The sequence below is a fragment of the Arachis hypogaea genome, chromosome 13 (genome assembly GCF_003086295.3).
Source record: "Arachis hypogaea cultivar Tifrunner chromosome 13, arahy.Tifrunner.gnm2.J5K5, whole genome shotgun sequence".
NCBI lineage: Eukaryota > Viridiplantae > Streptophyta > Magnoliopsida > Fabales > Fabaceae > Arachis > Arachis hypogaea.
Window position 1 is genome coordinate 129337401 of NC_092048.1, and position 21779 is coordinate 129359179.

At 33.7% G+C, this 21779-nt stretch overlaps 4 protein-coding genes across 8 annotated transcripts; 1 reads left to right on the forward strand and 3 right to left on the reverse strand.

Annotated features, from left to right (window-relative positions):
* Positions 1–1849: 1849 nt before the first annotated feature.
* On the reverse strand, positions 1850–2542 carry LOC140177730 (uncharacterized). The gene has a single exon (XM_072210882.1). The coding sequence runs from the start codon at positions 2540–2542 to the stop codon at positions 1850–1852; it is 693 nt and encodes a 230-aa protein (XP_072066983.1).
* A 1292-nt stretch (positions 2543–3834) lies between these two features.
* Positions 3835–6431, reverse strand: LOC112733390 (L-type lectin-domain containing receptor kinase IX.1). Its single transcript, XM_025782330.3, has 2 exons — positions 6196–6431; positions 3835–6039 (listed from the first exon to the last, which is right to left on the reverse strand). Exons 1-2 carry the CDS (start codon positions 6264–6266, stop codon positions 4011–4013), a joined length of 2100 nt encoding a protein of 699 aa, XP_025638115.1. The 5' UTR covers positions 6267–6431; the 3' UTR covers positions 3835–4010.
* Positions 6432–6664: 233 nt separating this feature from the next.
* On the reverse strand, positions 6665–9304 carry LOC112733391 (probable cinnamyl alcohol dehydrogenase 1). The gene is made up of 7 exons (XM_025782331.3): positions 9122–9304; positions 8706–8797; positions 8110–8223; positions 7797–8027; positions 7396–7681; positions 7113–7263; positions 6665–6964 (listed from the first exon to the last, which is right to left on the reverse strand). The coding sequence occupies exons 2-7, from the start codon at positions 8792–8794 to the stop codon at positions 6768–6770; spliced, it is 1068 nt and encodes a 355-aa protein (XP_025638116.1). The 5' UTR covers positions 8795–8797; positions 9122–9304; the 3' UTR covers positions 6665–6767.
* A 551-nt stretch (positions 9305–9855) lies between these two features.
* On the forward strand, positions 9856–12967 carry LOC112733393 (uncharacterized). 5 transcript variants are annotated; one of them, XR_003168220.2, is made up of 5 exons: positions 9856–10843; positions 11060–11144; positions 11387–11505; positions 11732–11903; positions 12138–12967. XR_003168220.2 is itself a non-coding variant. In XM_072212500.1 (5 exons), exons 2-5 carry the CDS (start codon positions 11106–11108, stop codon positions 12275–12277), a joined length of 369 nt encoding a protein of 122 aa, XP_072068601.1. In that variant the 5' UTR covers positions 9856–10843; positions 11072–11105; the 3' UTR covers positions 12278–12967. The 5 variants fall into 5 exon arrangements, 2 of the variants coding, with proteins under 2 accessions (XP_072068601.1, XP_072068602.1); XR_003168219.2 differs by having other exon boundaries at positions 11072–11144; XR_011869964.1 differs by having other exon boundaries at positions 11072–11144; positions 11732–11879.
* The last annotated feature ends 8812 nt before the right edge of the window (positions 12968–21779 follow it).

Consider the following 21779-nt stretch of genomic DNA (forward strand, 5'->3'; position numbering starts at 1 on the left):
TAACCCTACTTAATAAAATTTGAATTCCATCACATGATAAAGAAATGAGATCCGTTGGAAGCATGAAGCAAAGCATTTGTTTTTCTCTTAAGATTGGTTTCGGACCAAGCCTTAGGTTAAAATTTGAATTGGGCTAATACTAGTAATGATTGAATCTGGCCCAATAAAGAATAATAAATCAGCCACACTTTAAATAATTTTTGAACCAATGCTGAATGTAAAATTCATTTTGGGCTTGCAACAATTTTTCTTTTCTTTTTGGCTTTAGAGTACATATATCCTGCATAACAAAATTATCAATTAATACATATGAATTAAGAATCATATTGACAATTTTGTAATTTAATTAAGTTAATAATGTTTGTTCATCGTAAAATCAAATTAGAGTTTTCCAAACTCATCAATTTGTAGTACAAAATATTTGGATGTTGGAGTTGTATAAATTATAAAGTGACATTTTTATTTGGTAGGTTGATTTTTGCATTTGTTTTAGTTGATGGATTTAGTCTTCTTATGTGGCACTCGTCCTCATTTTTCTTTATTAGTTATTGTTAGAATTGTTGCTTTCTTCTTTCTGTCGAGATTCTTGTGAAGGCATGTTCTTCTATTATGTTGTTTGTTCCATCTTTGCATGTATATCTTTCTTCCGAAGATGTGTCTTGAATTTGTATGGTTCTCTTTCTTCTTAATCTCTTGATGTAGTTTTTCAATGACATCTACAATAAAGAGAACAAAAATGTGTAGATTTTTTTTAATAAGTTATTTTTAATAAGAATAATTGAAATAGTATAAAATAAAATTACCTGTTAGTATTTTTTTTTGACCCACTCTGTCAGATAATGTCTCAAGTGATGCAAATTCAAAACAGTATTAAAAAATGTTCAAAATTGGATCTTTAATTTCTTTCACAACAATTGTGAGTAAAAAATTTGCTTTTATTATACCTTTAATTAGCCTATACAAATTATTTGTATTTTTTATTTTTAAATTTTTTATAGTATAGACTTTCCCTTCCCTACTGTGTTAGTAAATCATAGTTCATAATTAGTTATAAAAGAATAATGAATAGCATATTAAAAGAGGTATAATTTTAACATATTAAAATACAATTATATATAAAGTATTATAAAATAATATAAAAAGTATAAAAAGCAAAAATAGTTAAAGTATTTTTTCGTAAATTCAATTTAAAAATATAATAAATATGTTTATTTTGTACATTTTCATCTAATATAATCATTTCTAAGCAAAGAGACTCTTCTTCATTTGTGGGTGTTAATGTTTCCCATAAATGAACCACGCGAGCTTTGATAAACAAATTGTCTTTTTGTTTGGTGATATTGTCCAAAAATAATGCTCCATTGAGTAAGTTTGAGATGTTGTGTAGTTCAGAAATAAATTTTTTGTGCTAAATTTGATGTCATTTGAAGAAATAGTGACAAGAAACTTATATAAGTAGTTCAAATAGTATAAAATTTGAATATTTATAACGTAAGATTTATTATGATTAATAATATTATTATTACATTTGTAATGTGAATATTTATTATATTTAATGAGTTATTTATAGGAATTAATAAATTAATTATTGGAGTTATAAATTTATTGTATTGTTTATAACGGTAAGATATAATAAATATATGGATATGGATTCAATGTCTTTGTAGGTTACAAATTTGATTACAAATTTTTGTATATTTTTTTTTTATTTGGAAATAATAGTTGATTTGACAAAAATTAAGTGGTTGATTCTAATATTTTGCCAAGTAAGCGATGTTGTTGACATAGTATTAATAAAAAAAATATTTTAAAAATAATATGAGTAAACTTATGTATCTACGTTTATATATTAAGAGTGCTTTCCTAACAAATTAGGACTGGTAAGAGCAAGGTTAGCTAAAGTATGTGGCACTCTATTTCTCTCTCTCTTTACATGCAAAAAACTCACTGATCTAAAGCTGCTAATCAAGCTGAAACAATCAGCTATACAAGAACCAAAATAATTGTCCCCCACCCTTGCATTCTTTCGAGCTAGAATCACTTCAGAGTTATCACATTCAAGCACAATATCCAAAAAACAGCAGTCTTTCTCTAATTGCATACCTAAAAAACAAGCTTGAGCTTCGACTTCATGAGGTTCCACACTCGAATCGATTCTCCAAGTTGCTGCAGCAAGAATGATACCATCCGAATCCCTGACCACAGCCCCTGCACCAGCCATCTTGTTTGCCACAAGTGCAGCATCTGTATTAATCTTCAGAGAATTTGGAGGAGCCAACCACGAGGAGTTTCCGCCCTTATTTTCTCTACTTGAGATTGTGGTTCCAAGAGTTGCAGCTGAAATAGCCAGGCCATAATCTACAAAATTCTTTTTTGCTAGCTCTACTAACTCGGCCAAATCAATGTGTTTATACTCAAAAACTAAGGCATTTCTAGCTTTCCAGATAGCATGCAAACACGTGCAAAAAAAACCTCTTGGGTCTCTATCTAGAACCTTTAGCATATCTTCAACCCATGCTTGAAGACTCACCTGGTTCCCCATCTCTGGCCTTAAAGAAAGGGATGTCAAAAACCAAAATCTTTGGGCGAAATCACAATCTCTAAACAAGTGCAAATCAGATTCCTCTCTCTGATAACATCTAGGACAAAGAGCTAGACAATTCATACCTCTCCTTTGAAGATTAAGCTTTGTTGGGAGGGAGTTCCTCATCAATCTCCACACAAAGTTCATGATCCTTGGATGAAGGTTGAGTTTCCAGAGGTAACTTGCCTTCACTGCTAGTTACAGTAACGGTACCAAAGTGTTGCGAATCTATCTGCACTAGTTGACAGATACTTTTCGTGATGACCAATATGTTTCCGCCAGATTCTCAGGTTCCATAGCAAAGTATTTTCCTTTACACACAATTCGCTAAAATATTACTCTAATTCCATCGAAATGAAACCATCTTACTATGATCTCATTAGAATTTCCAATTCTGAATTGGTCTTATATATCGTTATATTCTTAACAATTAGCTATATAAGCCGAGTGCAAAATATGTTCATTTCTGTCAACTTAATACTTTTGCAAGAAGATTCCACCCTCTATTCTTAGACTACATCATCCATGACGCGACTACAATAATGAAGGTTCAAATATTTATGCTTTGGATATATAGTTTTAGTACCTAACACCTAAGTATGATATAGTTTGCTCCGTGATTGTTTCCCTTCTCCAACCATTGTTGTGCCAAGAACTGCCAAAGTCTTAGGGATGAATAGACTCTTGCCGAATGCACTTAGATAGTTAGATTGAACAGTTCTTTCAGTATATATATCCTATCCCAAGAACTTTCTTCTTCATTGTTTATTCTACTAATCTGTTTAGATGAGGATAAAACTTGAAGGTGATGATAATATGTTATGAAGAAACATTTTTTTAAAACGTCCATATTCTATTCTACTGTTAATTTGGACATGATTTATTAACTTTCTGTGTCAATATTTAACTTTCATTTAATTAGTTAATTATGTTGAGTATATAATTTGTATATGACCTTTTGTTCTCATCCGTCTTTAATAAAGTTAGATTTTTTTTTTTTTTTTCGATTATTGTTAGGACTCTCGATCCAAAGGGGAGAATTGTTTAGACAAATTACAAACAACACATAATCTCAAGAAGACTATCCCTTAAACGCCTATTATACTTAATCACCTAAAGGGACATCCTCCTTCAATCAAACCACATAACCACTTAACCACCTATCCTTATCATTTACGTTTCAAGACTTAACAGTTAAGTGTCTCTGTATTATTTGTATTCGTAGAGTTTTAGTTGATTTCCTTAAAATATTCATATAACATTCTTTCATAAATTTCTGTATAGAAATTAAATCACAATTATTTCAAGTTACATGGTTCATAGGGCCTTAATTATTAGATGAGTATCATCACAAACCCAAAAAAAGAAAGCAAGTGAAAAATCCTCTATGCAAAGAAAGAAAGAAAAGACAGAAGAAACATTCACTTTACTTCATTAATGTATGTTGCCGCGAGTGTAGAAGTGACTTAGAGGGAGATACATCATCAGAAGTTGTGGTGACACCGGAGGAGGTTGTGTTTGAGTTTGAGGTGGAGCTCATGGTCTGGTATTGGACATCCCCTGAAGAATTGTCTATGCTGAATGGAGCTAAATTAGAAGACGAGTGAACATAGGTAGGGACAGGCAAACTCAATGGAAGAGTGGGTAATGGAGCTTCAAAGTTAAGCACTTGAATTGCTTGCCTCATTGAAGGCCTGCTTCTATGATCAGGGTGAGCACACCACAGCCCAACAACCATCAAGCATTTCATTTGTTCCTCCACAAAATCTCCATCTAGCCTTTCATCCGCTGCTTCAAGAATTCTTCCACTTCCATAGAGACCCCACACCCATTCTACAATATTGATTTCCCTTTCCGGAGCATTATATTTGATGGGTTTCCTTCCACACGCTATCTCCAATGCCACAACTCCAAAACTGTACACATCTGATTCTTTAGTAGCCCTGAATGTGGTATTGCATTCGGGAGCCATGTAGCCCAGAGTACCGGCTAGAGCCGTGGTTTGCGCGCCTTTTGCATGGTCAACAAGCCTTGCTAGCCCAAAATCCCCAAGTTTGGCATTGAACTCTGAATCCAGCATGATGTTGCTTGATTTGATGTCCCTATGCACAACACATTGTTCCCATTCTTCGTGCAAGTATAGCAGTGCGGCCGCCAAGCCTCGAGCTATGTTGTATCTAACTGTCCATCTCAGCAGATTCTGCTTGTTGAAAAGATGAACATCTAAGCTTCCATTAGGCATGTACTCATATACAAGCAAGAGCTTCTTCCTTTTCGGACACCAACCAATCAGTTGGACAAGATTTCGGTGCCTAAGCCGGCTAATGATCTTTACTTCCGACGCGAATTCCTTTATTCCTTGATGAGAATGTTCTGATATCCTCTTGATAGCAACGTACGAGTTGATATCTTTAAGGTACCCTCTATAGACACCTCCAAATCCACCCTGACCAAGCTCGTTCTCATCTTTGAAATTATCCGCTGCACGTGCTAATTCAGCATATGAATACCTCTTAGGCCCGGTTCCCCTTCCAAAATCGTCCCCCATATGCTCCTCAAAATCTTGATCATCTTCCTCTTCATCATCACTTCCTTTCTTCCACAATTTAAACGAAACCAAGCCCAAACCCAAAACCACAACCACCCCGCCCATAGCCAATCCCACTGCTAGTCCTGTGTTGTTGGCCCCTTTCTTCTTTTCGGTAACTACAGGTGGGTAGCTTGGAGTCATTGCTGGGGGATTTGCAATGACTTGTAGTTCTTGCAAAGTCGAGTTGAAATCCCATGAAAGAATTTGATGTATAGCAAATGAAGTTCCCGTGGCACCTGAGAACCCAAAGGTAACATATTCCGGAAGATAAGTTCTCAAGTCCACTATGGCAGATAGATGTTGCAGCAGTGTGGTGCCATTGCTAGAGCCAGTGAAGGTGACACTCAGATTGAGGGAAGTAGCATCGTAACTGATCCAAGCCTGATTGAGCTTCCCTTGCTTGATGCTATCCGCAGCGAACCATGTGACGTTAGCTGCAGACCTCATTGAGTTGATGTCAATGCCGACATGTTCTGCTGGTGGATCCCATTCAACATTTGAGAAGATATCAAACTCCACAGCCACAAAGGGGTTTTCAGTTGCGTTGAGTGTCTGGTTATTCGGTACGAGACCCAAGGTGCCTCCCCCCGCATTCGGGAGCTTCGAGCCGTTAGGGGCAAGAAAGAATGCGAAGCCATCTGCATAGTTAGTTCGATTCTGGGAATCAATGATGAAGGAGAAATGGGTTGTGAAGTGTGTGAGATTCCTTGAAGCTTTGTCCCACAGGTGCATGGGTTGGTAGTAAGTGGCACGACCAGTGCTGCTACCCTGGGTAGCGTCTTGCCGGTTTCTTGTGAGTTGGATTGATGGTGTCACTGGTGATGCAGATTGCTCATACACTATGTCCTTGTTGTTGGGATCAAAACTGGTGAAGTTGAATGATAAGGAGGATCCATAAGGGATTATCAATATCAACAAGATCGATAACAGCATCGTTAGCAAGTTTATGTAACGAGTTACTTAGATTCTGGAAACTCAACACACACATTACCCTTGGAGATTGCAAGCCACCCATTCTTACCTGTTAATAGCTATACGGCGTTGACGTTGACGAATAACGGTTGTAGTATTATTAATCAACGTGGATCCCATGCCAGCATATTTTTTGTCTTGGTGACCTAACCGGGCCTAGGCCCAAGAGAAAAGAAAATCTAAGGTTGAAGGGGTTACATCTTGGCTAGCTCTATTCTCTAGTGGTGGATTATCTAAGAAGGTGAACCCATACTCTGCTTGGGTAGCCAATCTGCACAAGCACAACTGTATACAGACGTATCAAATGAGACCGCCTTCAAATAATAATAATAATAATAATAAAAGTTGGCAGAAAATAGTTAGAATCTTTTACTTATGAGATATGATAATAAAACCACACGAATTATTTTTCTAGTTCTCAACATGTCCCAGACATTCAAAATTCGCAGTCCTCAACTTCAGTCCTTACTGATTTGAAACCATGTGAGGAGCGGAGAAATAGAAACTCAAAAGCCGACTAGAAAATATGATATGGGCAGTATTTTTATTATTTATCCAAATCTTCCAACATGTATATAAAAAGAGGTCGGTCCACAACCATGTATACTCATTTCTTTGGACCTATTTTAGGGAGTTTTGAATATCTATAACAAACCGATATTTCACATCCCTATTTATCATTCTCTCAAGAGCTTGATTTGCATACTCTATTGGAACCACTTCTATGCTTGGGTGAATTCCATTTGCGGCGCAGAAGTCAATCATCTCTTGTGTCTCTTTTGTGCCACCAGTAACACTCCCTGATATGGTTCTCATACCTGCCAACAAGATTATGCATTTACACCGGTTCCTAACACTGCTGTAAGCTACCAAGATAAGCTTATTTATTTAAGTGAGAGTATGCATAAACAAAATATTGCACCATTCTAACAAAGAATTTTCTATACTCTGAAAAGCTATACATACCAAGAATAAGGTTAGCAGGGCTGAATTTGACTTCACTAGGGAACCCAACCAGGACCATAGCACCAGATATCTTCAACAGTGCCATGTAAGGATCAAACGGATGATCACCGGAAGCCGCATCAATTATAAAGTCAAAAGACTTGGCCAGTGCCTGCATAGGAAATAATAATTCTCATCCGTGTTGATTTTTTACAGAAAAATGAAGCAGCAGAATTGATAACTCAATAGTGTCTTCATGATCTAAGGAAAAGGTTACTTGATACATGTTCGGTGAAATTCTTACCGCCATTTGCTCTTTATCAGTTGAAACAACAAATTTATCTGCACCGAGTAGGCTCAGGGCCTCTTCTTTCTTGGATACACTGGTGCTGATAACTGTTACATTCAACCCGAATGCCTTTCCAAATTTCACTGCCATATGACCAAGACCACCAAGACCAATCACTGCTAGAGACTTGCCAGGTTGATTCATTTTGTGGCGCATCATGGGACTGTAAACAGTAATTCCAGCACATAGCAGGGGAGCAGCTGAAGCCAATGGGTAATTCTTAGGTATCACATAACAGTACCTGTCGACAGAAGACCAAACATGTATACATCATTGAAAGAGATTTCAGGAAGCCAAAGACAAAATTCAATAATTCATAACAGATATAACAAGTAACTAGCATCTTCTAAATTCACCTTTCATGGACTACTATGTAACTTGAATATCCTCCTTTTGTAATTGTTCCATCAACATCAACGCCATTGAAGGTATAAACTGCTCCCTTCACACAATGAACTTCTTGTCTGTCATTACAATACTCACAATCCCTGCATGAGTTGACATAAGTCCCTACTCCAACATGGTCACCAACTTTGAAACGCTGGACACTAGAACCAACTTTTTCCACAACCCCGGCAATCTCATGTCTGACAAACAAAATATTGCAAAAAGATTAGTCTAAATAAATAGGCTATTCATTTCTACATACAGCAAAATCAGCCAACTTACCCAGGTACTACAGGATATTTGGAATCACCATGTTTATTCCTAGTCCAAACAACATCAGCATAACAAACCCCACAGTGGGTAATTTTTATGTGAACATCATCATTCCCAAGATCCCTGAGCAACCATCATTTGCCATGTGATCAAGAAATCAAGCAAATAATTAGTTGGTACTTCTTCAAACCAAAAGCAAACCTGATCAATCATCACCCCTAACCCACAATAAAAATGAAAATAAAGAGCCAAAAAAGAATAGAGTAAACCCTAAATCTCGTTCCTGACCAGAAAACAGAGAGGAAAAAAGAAAAAACTCCCCTCAAGATTTCAAAATAACAAATTTATGCTTATTATTTGAAAAAAATAAATAAAAGGTGAAAGATTAGTCGTTCCATACAAAATGCGTACATATATACGAAAGACTAATATACCCGCTAAAATCAAGAGGGAAGCTCTTGTCTACTGAGGAACAAATTCGTGTCTATCAAATCTTAAGGAACTATTTTGTCCCTCCATTTTTGGTTGAATTGGGGATATTAAATAATAAAGGGGGGAAAGGAGGAAATTGGACTTTGATTGAACAAAATATAAGATGAACATGCCTGCGACTGAATTTGTAAGGTGATAGGACTCCAGATGAATCTCTTGCAGCCCACGCTAGGCAATCTTTATTGGCTCCTTCAGCACTCATTATCTTTCAAATCCATCACATGCAATTAAACATCATCAATCTCAAACTAACATGAGGAAAAACTATACAAAAAATACAGGTCATTACGCTCTTCGAACAGTTGAGAACATAGAGTTCCATCATAGAAACGTGAAATGCTGGTAACGATTAAACAGCTAATTTTAAGTTAAAAAAACTAAACAGATATTCCAGAAGAGAAAAAAAGGAATAAGCTTGTTCTTTTGATTTCCCCTATTATTATCATCACGCATATTTAGATTATCAGGCGTAAGAAAATTAATTTTAATTAGAAGAAAAGAAGTGAGATAAGGGAAGAAGATGAGTGACCTGTGCTACGGGAGGTAGCGCTTGTTCTTGAACTCTCTGCGATGAAGATACCAACCACAATGAACAGTAACTCACGAACTATTTATAATAGAATCCATACAGTGATGCAATGAGATGTCGACTTTATGCATGCTATCATCATTGCCACGTCAGCAATTTTTATCCCTCTTCGTTTTTCTCTCCAACGTACCAACTACGGTAGAATGATAATAAAAATGTGGACAAATAACAAAACACTACATAAATTATATTATCTCCGTCAGCATTTAATTTTTATTTTTTTAAAATATATATCTTAACATTATTTTTATTAAAATACTCTCATAATTTAATAAAAATAAAAAATATTTTTTATATAAATATATGAAAAAGACTTAAATATCCTTTTTTTTATGTTAAATAAAAATTATCATTTTAAATTAATTAAATTTTAACATTCAACTAACTTTAATCTTATATTTTAAAATCTTAAATAATTTGAAGAAATATTGGTGTTTTTTTGGGAAATGGGAGTATTTGGTTTAATTACAGATGGGTGGATTTTGTAGGTGAAAAGTCAACACGTGGGGGCGTGTTGGACACGTGGCAGCGTATTGGCCAACACGTGGGGGGCGTAGTGCAACACGTGGGAGGCGTGTTGAATGAGTTCCACAATATTGTAATACACTTCAAATATCAATATTCAACCAAAACACCATCTCCATTTCTATATTTAAAATAATTTCTGACAAAAACACATGAAAAGAAAACAAAAAAATAAAAAAAGTTGTTCATCTAGCTGCTTCGTGTTCTTCGTCTCCTCCCTCCTCTTCCTTCTCTCTGCTAAAGGAGAAGAAGAAGAAGCCCTCTAACCCTAAACCTTTTTTCTCGAGCTTCAATCAGTACTGTTTCTGTTGGATCCACAGAGACGGCGACACCGGGATCTTCTGCTTCCTCTCTTTTGTCAGAGCTACTCACCATCTCCTCTAGTTGTGCGTGGTTCGAATCTGTTGCAGCTGCGAGAGACGAAGCCCGTCATGTACCACTGCTTACTGCTTGCCTGAAGCTTTTCTTTGCTCTGCTCTGCTCCGCTGCACTGAAGCGCAGCAAGTCCATCGCCGTACCAAGAAGATCCCGCTCTCTCCTCGACCCCGCTATCTCTTCTGACTCCATGATTGCAAATTAGTGGCAGGAAAGCAAATTGGGGCTGGGATTTTGTTAAATATTAGCATGCTTTAGCCTTGCTCATGCCATTATTAATTGGAATTTCTTCGAACGGAACATGATTTTAATCACATGATTGTCTGAATTTTAATAACTTTTTTTTGTCTGAATTTTAATCACTTTTTTTTTCTATTTGATTCAATCTCTTTATTTTGTTTTTTTGTTCTTGTCAATATAATGTATCAATGCCTCTGTTATTGGGATTTCTCTGTTTTGCCAAAAATCTGTAGTATGGTGAACTTTTTGGTTTCATGGATGCTTACCCTTTTTCATATTTTAATAAGTATTTATGTGCTTAGAAGAGCAATTGACTCTGGTTGCAAATTCGGATTGTTGGTGGAATGAATGCAAATTGGGACTGGTTTTCTAGTTGTTGGTGGACTAGCCTAGCTTGCTGAATTGATTAATTCATTAATAGAAGGGAGTGGTGTCATAATCTGCATTGACTCTGAAACAAGAAGTGATGTCTCGGTTCCTTCAGTTTCTCTGTGTCATCATAGCAGCTTCGCATGCTATTAGGTTTGCCACCAACTTCTCTATTCTTGTAGAACACCCTACACAACACCCAATCTTCCTGTATGGACAGAAAAAAGAGTTAATTAGATGCTATCATAGTTAATTTGAACCTATGACTATGCTTTAGAAAATGGCCGAGGTTTGTGAAAGCTTCAATTTTTACCATCATTCAATTGCTTCTTTTTCTTTTCTTTTTTGCTGCTTCATTGAACTTCAAAGTGTTTGGACTAGTTGATGGAGTACTCCCACTTGCTTGATAAAGCAGATGAGTGTGAGGATCTATACATGCGGCTTGTGTATGCATGTGAGTGTTTTCTCTCCTTTTAATCCTTCTATACAATAATTTTATTTTATTTGGAGATAGTGGAGGAATAGTTAAAGATTTAGGCGAATGAAATCAAGAACCTCTATGTAGCATTTTAACTAGTGTTGACATGTGATCAATCAACAATGTAAATCATTTGAGCTTAAACATTTTATTGATATGACTTATGCATGTGTTTTACGACTGTTTCTTTACCTTTTGTAATTCATTAATCATCACAGCATCATGGGCTGTATCTGTTCACTATGCATACCAAAGAACATGGAAGCCTTTTAATCCAATCCTTGGAGAGACCTATGAAATGGTTAACCATGGTGGAATCACTTTTCTTTCAGAACAGGTATCTTTTCTTCTAGTTGAGTAGGTTTTGTAATGCATATTTTACTTTAATTCCATATAGGCATTTGATTTGTTATAGTTGATGCCTTGATGCTATTAAGGTCAATGATTAATTCAGTTCTTAGCTATTGATTTTTCAAAAAGAAATTACCGGCCAAATTTCTTTGCCGAGCTATTGATTCAGTTCTTGGCTATTGATTTTTGTTGTTGGATCTCAACAACAAAAGATTCAATTCTGACATTGGCGTACATGGCCAAGCAAATTTTTCATCATTTGCGACTCATCATGATGTTCATCCACCACCACTACCTATGCATTTGTTTCAAGGTGTTCTTTCCAAGGGCAATATGCTAACTTACAATCAAGTCATGGAAGTAAGTTACAAGAAATTTCAGAAGGTCAATATTCTTAACTCTTTGGTTCCGTTTAGTAATTGTATCAATATTTTTGAGGAATGAAGCAAATAATTAAACAAATGCTCCTCTCATAAGATAAAATTTGTACATTTTTTATCTATCCAAAGATTTAGAACAATGAAGGACAATTTTTCTTAATTATAGTTTGTGTGTCTAACTATACATTTGGTTTTGAAACTTTATCGGATAGTACTGATGACTCAAACTATCGTTCAGGATCAAATGCATCAGACAATAAGCCTTTCTATAACTTCTTAGAAGTTAAGGATCCAGAGTTGGGGAGGGATGCACCTGGATCACATCACGGGCGGCACAAAGCAGGACGCTACGGCCTTGATCTTAGCTTGAAGCTTTGATTCTAGCAGGAAACTGTGAAGCAGTAACAATGGCTATGATGAGTATGCATTTATAATGGTTTGGTTTAATTACTCTGTTGGTCCCTATAGTTTCGTGAAATTTTCAATTAGGTCCCTATACTTTTTTCTTTATAATTGAGTTCCTGCACTAAATTTTTTTTTCAATTAAGTTCTTCTTAGTAGTAATTGGCTGAATTTTATAGGGACCTAACTAAAAAAAAAAGAATTGGTATAGGGACCTAAATAAAAGGAAAAAAAAGTGTATGGACCCAATTAAAAAAAAAAATTTGGTGCAAGGACTCAATTAAAAGGAAAAAAAGTATAGGGACCTAATTGAAAATTTTGCGAAACTATAGGGACTAACATAGTAATTAAACCTAATGGTTTTCTGCTTGAAATCCAACAATGTTAACAAGCTAAGAAAAAGTGAATAGTTTCCTAGTCTTGGTTGAGGCCAAGGTACTCGGAATTAAAAATAGAAGGGACTTGTTACATTGGAGACCATGCCTTTGGATTCAAGGAAACTGGAAATCAAAGATAAGAAGAAATCTTACATGGAGATTTCATTTGACCTATCTTAATTTCGATAGTTATGGTTTTATTTTATTTAAGACTTTTATTTTGGTTACATTACATGTAATTCTATAGTTGCGCTATAGTCTTAGTAATGAAATTTTAAATTCGATGACACTCCACAAGTCTTGGTTCCTACAAGGGGTTTTGTAGCGTGAAAATGCATGACTTTTATTTAAAATTTAAGAAGAATCTTATTTGGGACGAAATCATTTTAGAAATTTTGTTTACTCTTCAAAATTTTCACTAAATTTGTTATTTCCTCAAAATAGGGGGGGTAAGTACTCCTTTATCATTTTTTTCTTTTGCCCTTCTTCACATTTCACAGAGAATAATTAAAGTTACTTAAAATAAAATTAAATATGCCTCGTATTTGGTATAATGTTCTCAAAATATATAATTCCAATATGAAATGAAACTAAACGTATTCAAATTTAACTTTCTTTTCGTAATATAAATTAACTACTAGTGTGGTTTATAAAATTTGATTTGACAGTGTTTTCTTTTGAATATACGTGTAATGTATATGTGCAAAATGATTGAAATACAATCAGACTTTAATGTTGAAAAATATAAAATAATGTATGATGAAGAGTGAAACTTCATCTGAAGGAATCGAGACATCACTTCTTGTTTCAGAGTCAATGCAGATTATGACACCACTCCCTTCTATTAATGAATTAATCAATTCAGCAAGCTAGGCTAGTCCACCAACAACTAGAAAACCAGTCCCAATTTGCATTCATTCCACCAACAATCCGAATTTGTAACCAGAGTCAATTGCTCTTCTAAGCACATAAATACTTATTAAAATATGAAAAAAAGTAAGCATCCATGAAACCAAAAAGTTCACCATACTACAGATTTTTGGCAAAACAGAGAAATCCCAATAACAGAGGCATTGATACATTATATTGACAAGAACAAAGAAACAAAATAAAGAGATTGAATCAAATAGAAAAAAAAAGTGATTAAAATTCAGACAAAAAAGTTATTAAAATTCAGACAATCATGTGATTAAAATCATGTTCCGTTCAAAGAAATTCCAATTAATAATTGCATGAGCAAGGCTAAAGCATGCTAATATTTAACAAAATCCCAGCCCCAATTTGCTTCCCTGCCACCAATTTGCAATCATGGAGTCAGAAGAGATAGCGGGGTCGAGGAGAGAGCGGGATCTTCTTGGTACGGCGATGGACTTGTTGCGCTTCAGTGCAACGGAGCAGAGCAGAGCAGAGAAAAACTTCAGGCAAGCAGTAAGCAGTGGTACATGACGGGCTTCGTCTCTCGCAGCTGCAACAGATTCGAACCACGCACAACTAGAGGAGATGGTGAGCAGCTCTGACAAAAGAGAGGAAGCAGAAGACCCCGGTGTCGCCGTCTCTGTGGATCCAACAGAAACAGTACTAATTGAAGCTCGAGAAAAAATGTTTAGGGTTAGAGGGCTTCTTCTTCTTCTCCTTTAGCAGAGAGAAGGAAGAGGAGGGAGGAGACGAAGAACACGAAGCAGCTAGATGAACAACTTTTTTTTATTTTTTTGTTTTTTTTCATGTGTTTTTGTTTTATTTTTTTAAATTATTTAAGATTTTAAAATATAAGATTAAAGTTAGTTGAATATTAAAATTTAATTAATTTAAAATGATAATTTTTATTTAACATAAAAAAGGACATTTAAGTCTTTTTCATATATTTATATAAAAAATATTTTTTATTTTTATTAAATTATGAGGGCATTTTAGTAAAAATAATGTTAAGATATATATTTTAAACAAATAAAAATTAAATGCTGACGGAGATAATATAATTCACGTGGCATTTTGTTATTTATCCATGTTTTTATTATATCGGTACGTATAAATTTATTATTGTACCGTAACAAACACCTTTCAATATTTTGTGCCTCTTACACTTGGATGCTAAATGCTTCTAATATTTACGTTACAGAATTTTTTTTTTCTTGGACGATCCTTTTTATGTTTTACCTTAGATGCTGGCTAAAGCTAGTGCACTCCAGGTAAAATAGGGAGTGTAGCACTTTTTAAAAATTAATATATTATTAAAAGTTATCAGGTAAATTAAATTTATTTATTATTGTTATTATTTTTTTTGTTATGAGCTAAACAAACAAACATGCACTAACAAAAAAAATTAATTCCCTCATTTAACACATTACGACTTTTACACCACAAAAGTACTCAGGAAATTTTGATTGAATTCCTCAATTATTCTGTTATTGTCGATGTGATGTCTTCAAACATTTTTACTGTTTTTTTGCTGGCAGGTGCTTCCACTATTGTTCTGGCTAACCATAGATTTTAACGCTCTTGAACTCATCACATTCCATTTCTACCATAAATGACCTTTAAAATCCGAAAATTACTGTCATAGAAAAAGAAGACGTATATCTGTAGCCGCTGCTAGTTGTCTAACTCCAAAAGCAATTCTGTAGAAGAATTTCGGTCTCCATGAAGACGCCATGATTCTCAGATGACGACTCAGTCAAAAGCACAAAATATATGGTGGTTACAACAAGTCCATTATCTTTTATTTCAAATTATCCTCAACGTGTACGTAATAGAATAAAAAATTAAAATACAATTATATTTAAACAATTATTTGTATTATTTTTTTATTAATTTATTCAAAAAATAATTAAATTTTGAAACTAATTGGTATAAAATATTACAGATATAAAACTAAGAAAAAAAATTTTGTATAAAAATGAGCCTAATAAATAATTATTCTATTTAATATATAATTAAGAATATTTCTTTCTTTGCCAACGAGTTATAATTCAAATGACATAGTCTCTCTATATTCACCTAAGAGCTAGGAAGCACCATACGACACGCGATACGGACACGACACGACACGGATACGCCAACACGTTCTTTTTATAAAAAATTGGATACGACACGTTTAGGATACGTTGTGAATTAAAATTTAAATAATATATTAAATTAATAAAATATCATATTGTAAATATAAGAGGAAATATAGTTGCATAAAAAAGTCTAAAAATTATGTAATTATTAAAAAAAATAAAAAATTTTAATCTACTATTGCCATCTCGCTAACAGAAAATGTATCAATTTCTTCTCCTCCAAGTCCATCATCCGCAAATACCACAGCTTCTATGTTTGGTTCATCTAAAGATAAATACGAAATTTCACTTAGATCTGGACTGTTGTCATCAACTCTGAAGTCCCACATGTTGGTATCTCATTTTCTATAATCTTCACTCATTCTAGATAAAAGTCGGAGATTAGTATGAACATATACCAAATTTTCAGCTCTAAATTGGATCGGACTCGTTTGGATTCGTGACAGCTTCACCAAAATTCTGCACCACAAGAAGACATGTCACGATACGCTCGTTTGAAGTATCCGTCGAGTGTCAGTGTCGGATTCGTGTCCGACACGGATACGCCGGCACCATAGGGGAGAATCCGTGCTTCATAGCCTAAGAGTTGGTAAAAAAAAATATATTTCTTTCTTTTATTAACTTTTTTAAACATTAATTATTTATTTTACATGCAATATAAAAATAAATGAATATAATATTTATTGAGTAGACGCAGTTACGTAAAATTTTTTTGTTGTCATAGTATTTAAACCAAAGAAAAAAATGTTAATTTAAGAAAAAACTAATAATATATTTTTAATAATATTCTTAATACAAAATAATAAATTTTAAATATTTTTTTAAATAATATATATTAACTAAAATAATATAATTATTCCAAATAATATATTATAAATATAGTAAAATAACATATTTTAATAAAAAAAATTGTTAATAAAAAATTATATAAATATTTTTTATATGGATTTTTGTTTCGCACAAAATAAAATTATTATGTGTTTGTTTGTTCTTTACGTTGTATATATATTTTTCTAATTAAATTTATATAATACAAATCTTTTATCATTCTGTTCATATTTAATGTTTTAATTTTGTTTCATACAAAATAAAATTGTAATATATATATATATATATATATATATATATATATTATCATTGTATTTATATTTAATATTATAATTTTATTTCACATAAAATAAAATTTATTTAAATTTTAATATATATATATATATATATATATAACACAAAATTTTTTATCATTGTGTTTATATATTATATTATAATTTTATTATACACAAAACAAAATTTATTTAAATTTTAATATTATATACATAATATATATTTAATATTATTTTTTAAGATTCTAATATATCTTTTTTTTCTGGATTTTGTACATGAATTTTTAATTTTTTTTATGTATTATTTATTTTAATTTTAAAGTCCAATAACTTTTTTTTGTATAGATATGTTGTTTTTAATATTTATATATTATTTTTTATTTTGAACTTCAGCCCAATATCTAAGACTTATAAAAAAAAATCTAAAACTTGTACAAAAAATGATTAACCTCATTAACAGATTATCTTTTTAAACTCAGACCATTCAAATAAAATATAATAAATAAAAAGTTTAGATTTAATAAATTCACAAGGTGTGCGGCACTCCATACTTAATAAGGAGCATTTAAGAATGAGCCTTAGATGCTTCTAGCATTTAAGAATAATCGCCATTGAGAAATTCTATATCCATTTTGTGTGCATATAAAATAGAAAATATGAATAACCGTTTATTTTCATTCGGGGTTTTTTATGCAAAAGATTTCAGTCTCTAGCTTCACACATAAAAGAAGGGTGCATGTTACGCTACAGAGGAGAAATGGTGAAGAACTAAATTTTTTTTTTATAGATAATTAAATTTCTATTTACAAAAGTGTACTATTTTATTTTATTAATTTTTTGAAGTTGATTATATATATATATTAATCCTCTTCAAAGAATATTTTTTATTGTAGAATTGTCATATGAAAAGACAAGAGAATAAAATAGTATTGGAGATCAGTGCCAATAAAAAAAAAGAGGAATAAGTATTGGCTAGTTAGATTCTTTTCAGTTTTATGGATTATTTGGCTACGCAGAAATGATGCTATATTTCACTGCAAGACAATAGAAATTGATAACTGTGTGAAACAATCATTCTCATGTGGTACGGAATGGTATTATAAATAATTCATATTGTTGATAGTTATATCAAAAATGACATAAAAGTTATCATGTTTTTATCGTTTTTGTATTTGTTTTACAATAATCCACTTAAGTGTTGAGCTCTTACTTTCAAAAAAAAAAATTTTCACAAAATATTTTTTATTGTAGAATTGTCTTATGAAAAGACAAGAGAATAAAACAGTACAAGAAAAACTGAGTTGGGCTCTTGAACTTTCGCTTGGATGGGGAGCTGGGAGGATATACACAATCAGGAAGTATAGGAACCAATAGAGCATATGTATAATGTATACGATAAGAGTTTAGAGATGTTCGATTCACCAATAGAGTATATGTATAATGTATACGATAAGAGTTTAGAGATGTTCGATTCAGTAAGATATCAAATGTTTATTATTCCTGATATTCGGATGGTTATTCTAGATAATATGAGTGTATTGTGTTTGAGAAATTAGTAGTATTTTACTTTGGATGTTCATTTTTTTAATTCATATTGAGCCAAATAAACAGACCATTATACACATTGTACAAATACTCTATTGACTACCTAGCGAGATTTTTTATGAATTAAATCCTGAATGATTCATGATGCAACATCAAATTTAATTAACATGAAACACATTTATCTATATCAATAACTAATTAATTAGCTGAAAATTTGTTCAAAAGGGTTTAATAATAATGTTCTCCATAAAATTTGTTTCTAATTTAAAATAAGTTACAACTACATACTACAAAATACATCAAATTAAACCAGAATCTTTCTATTATCAAACAACATCAAATTTAATCAACACAAAATATATTCATTAATTTCAAGAATAAATTAATTAGTTGAAATTAAAAGAAAAAAAAAGAATTCCTTAAAAAAGGCTAATAGGGAGGAGAGACTTTATGCCAGCCTAATTCCTAAATCAAAGATTCAAAATTTTTCATAAAGAAAGAGGAGAAGAGCAGCAGATCAATGCTGAAAGAAGAGGAGCATATCAACGCAGAAGTCTCTGTTGGGACCTGCCATTTCTAGAGATGTCGCTGCTGCTGAGAGGTTGAGAAAAGTGACGCAACAAACAACGAGCTTGAGAGGCTGAGAGAAGGGATCTGAGAGGCTGGGTGAGAGAGAGAGAAGGGAGGTGACGGTACGAGCTTGAAAGACTGAAAGAAGGGAGGCGACAAACGCGAGCTTGAAAGGCTGATCTCGGCAGCGACTATCATGGATGTCGTTGCTGGCTTGTTACCTTGAGAGCGAGAGAGAAGGATAGCATCGAGAGTGCTGAGCGGGAGAGAGAAAGGGAGACTTGAGGTAGTGATGATGATAGACAGCGAGATTCTGAGAGAAAGGAAAAGGCAGCTGAGTGAGAGAGAGAAACAGAGAGAGATCCAGTCATAGAATCATAGAAAGGCTGGGAGAAGTTTTGAATCCCTGCATCAAAACGTCGTTCCGTTTTAAAAACTCTTCTTCTACGCATGCATCTATAAGACTATAACGGCCACGTTAGCACAACGAAAATCATATCAGACTTTTCTGTCTGACGGACTCACATGAACGAAGGAATATATATGTTCAACTTTTAAAGAGATTAGAAACTTAAAAATATTTTTAAATAATGAGAAATAAAAATGTACGTGGAACAAAAAATCAAAAACCTATTTGTCTTTTTCTCTCTCTATTTGATAAAGTGTATTAAATAAAGTATGAATTATGTACCAAATGTATTTTGACATAACAAAAGTACAGATTTTAGGGTTTAAAAAATCAAGAAAATATATATTGATAACAATATTGTTGGTGGGTCCCCAATCAAGTGGGGCCCACAAGTTTTAAAAAGAAAAAAAAAAGAAATAAAAGGAAAGTGGCATATAAGCCATGGAGGGAGAGAGAAGCTTTCTTCATGTTTTGAAAGAAAGCCGAAGCTTCGTTTTTGAATGAAAGAAAAGAAGCAGTAGGGTTTCGGCGAAGAGGAGAAGAATTTGGGGGGAAAGGGAAAGCCAACTTTGATCACATAACTTGGTAAACTTGCTCCATTTCTTATGAAATTTTAATATGTTATTCCTGGTGTAGAGATGAACATTAGGATATAACTTGCTAGCTATATTGTCTTCTCTTTTGCTTGCTTTGAGATACCTACTTAGTGGAGAATTTATGTTGATTCCATCACTTTTGATGATGTATTTTGTTGATTGTTGAGATGCCCTAGTGTCACTAGGAATACTGTTTGTGTATCCATTATTCTGATAGTGGAAGATTTTACTGGACTAGGTCCCGTGGGTTTTTGTCCCTCTTTTGGGGGTTTTCCCACGTTAAAATTCTGGTGTCTGATTATTTAATTTCTGCCATTATAATTGTTGCTTGGAGTATCTTTGGTATTGCCTATTTAATCGCACATGTTGTGGGAAAATTATTTTTGGTGCTTCCGCTGTTAGACAGGTTCTTGTTTTTTAACCTTTGTTGAGATTTTCCCAACAAAGTGGTATCAGAGCTTTGGTTATTTATTTCTGTGCTGATTAAATGGAGGAAAATACTCATTGACCGAATATGGTCAAATTGAATTCCCAAAATTATTTAATTTGGAAGACCCTCATGGAAGATATGTTGTATAGCAAGGACTTGTATGATCCTGTGGAAGGGGATAAATCCAAAGGTACTAAATCCGATGCTGAATGGAAGAAGCTGAATCGGAAGGCAGTTGCTTTGATTAGGCAATGGCTTGATCTTAGTGTGTATCCACATGTTGACACCGAAACGAATGCTGAGAAGATGTGGAAGAAGTTGAAGGAGTTATATGAGAGGAAGAATGTGCAAAACAAAGCGTTCTTGATCAGGAAGCTTGTCAATATGAAGTATGTTGAAGGTAAATCAATGCCGGAGCACTTAAGCATTTTTCAGGAGACGGTGAACCAACTGACAAATAATGAAATCACTTTGAATGATGAGTTGCAAGCTTTGTTGTTGTTGAGCTCTTTGCCTGATAGTTAGAAAGTTCTGGTTGTGACACTGACTAATTCAGCTCCAAAAGGAAAGTTGACGTTAGCAATGGTTAAAGAGAGCATGTTGAATGAAGAAGCCAGAAGAAGAGAGCGAGGTTTGACTAATGCCTCCTCCCAGTCAGAAGCACTTGTTTCAGAGTCACGGGGGAGAAGTCAAAGTAGAAAACCTCACAGTTCTGACAGGTCAGAGAGTCGAAGCAAGTCAAGAGGAAAGTACAAGCCAAGAAAGGAGTTCATTTGTCACCATTGTGGCAAGCCGGGGCATATCAATAGGTATTGTAGGTTCTTGAAAAGAGAACAATCAAGAGGAAGAAACGAAGACAAAGGTAAAGATAGTGATAAAGAAACTGCTGCTATTGTTTATGAAGATGTTCTTATCACATATGATGAAAATTATGTGAATCTTGTCTGTGATGATTCCACTTGGATTATGGACTCTGGTGCCTCATGTCATGTCACTCCGAGGCGTGAATTTTTCACTTCCTATACTGCTGAAAATTTTGGCAAGATCAAATTGGGAGATAAAGGAGTGTGTGATATCATTGGTATGGGTGATTTGTGACTTGAAACCAACATGGGATGCAAGTTGCAGTTGAAGAATGTTAGGCATGCGCCAGATATGCGGTTCAATCTTATTTCAGTGAAGGAATTGGATCAAGAGGGGTATTGCACTTCTTTTGGTAGTGGAAAATGCAAGATTACCAAAGGAGCTCTCATTGTTGCTAGAGAAGACAATAGTCTCACTACTCTCTACCAGTTGCAAGCAAAGTTGTGCAAAGAAGATGTGAATGTAGCTGATGATTCCTCTTCTGACTTGTGGCATATACGTCTTGGTCACTTAAGCGATAAATGACTAAGC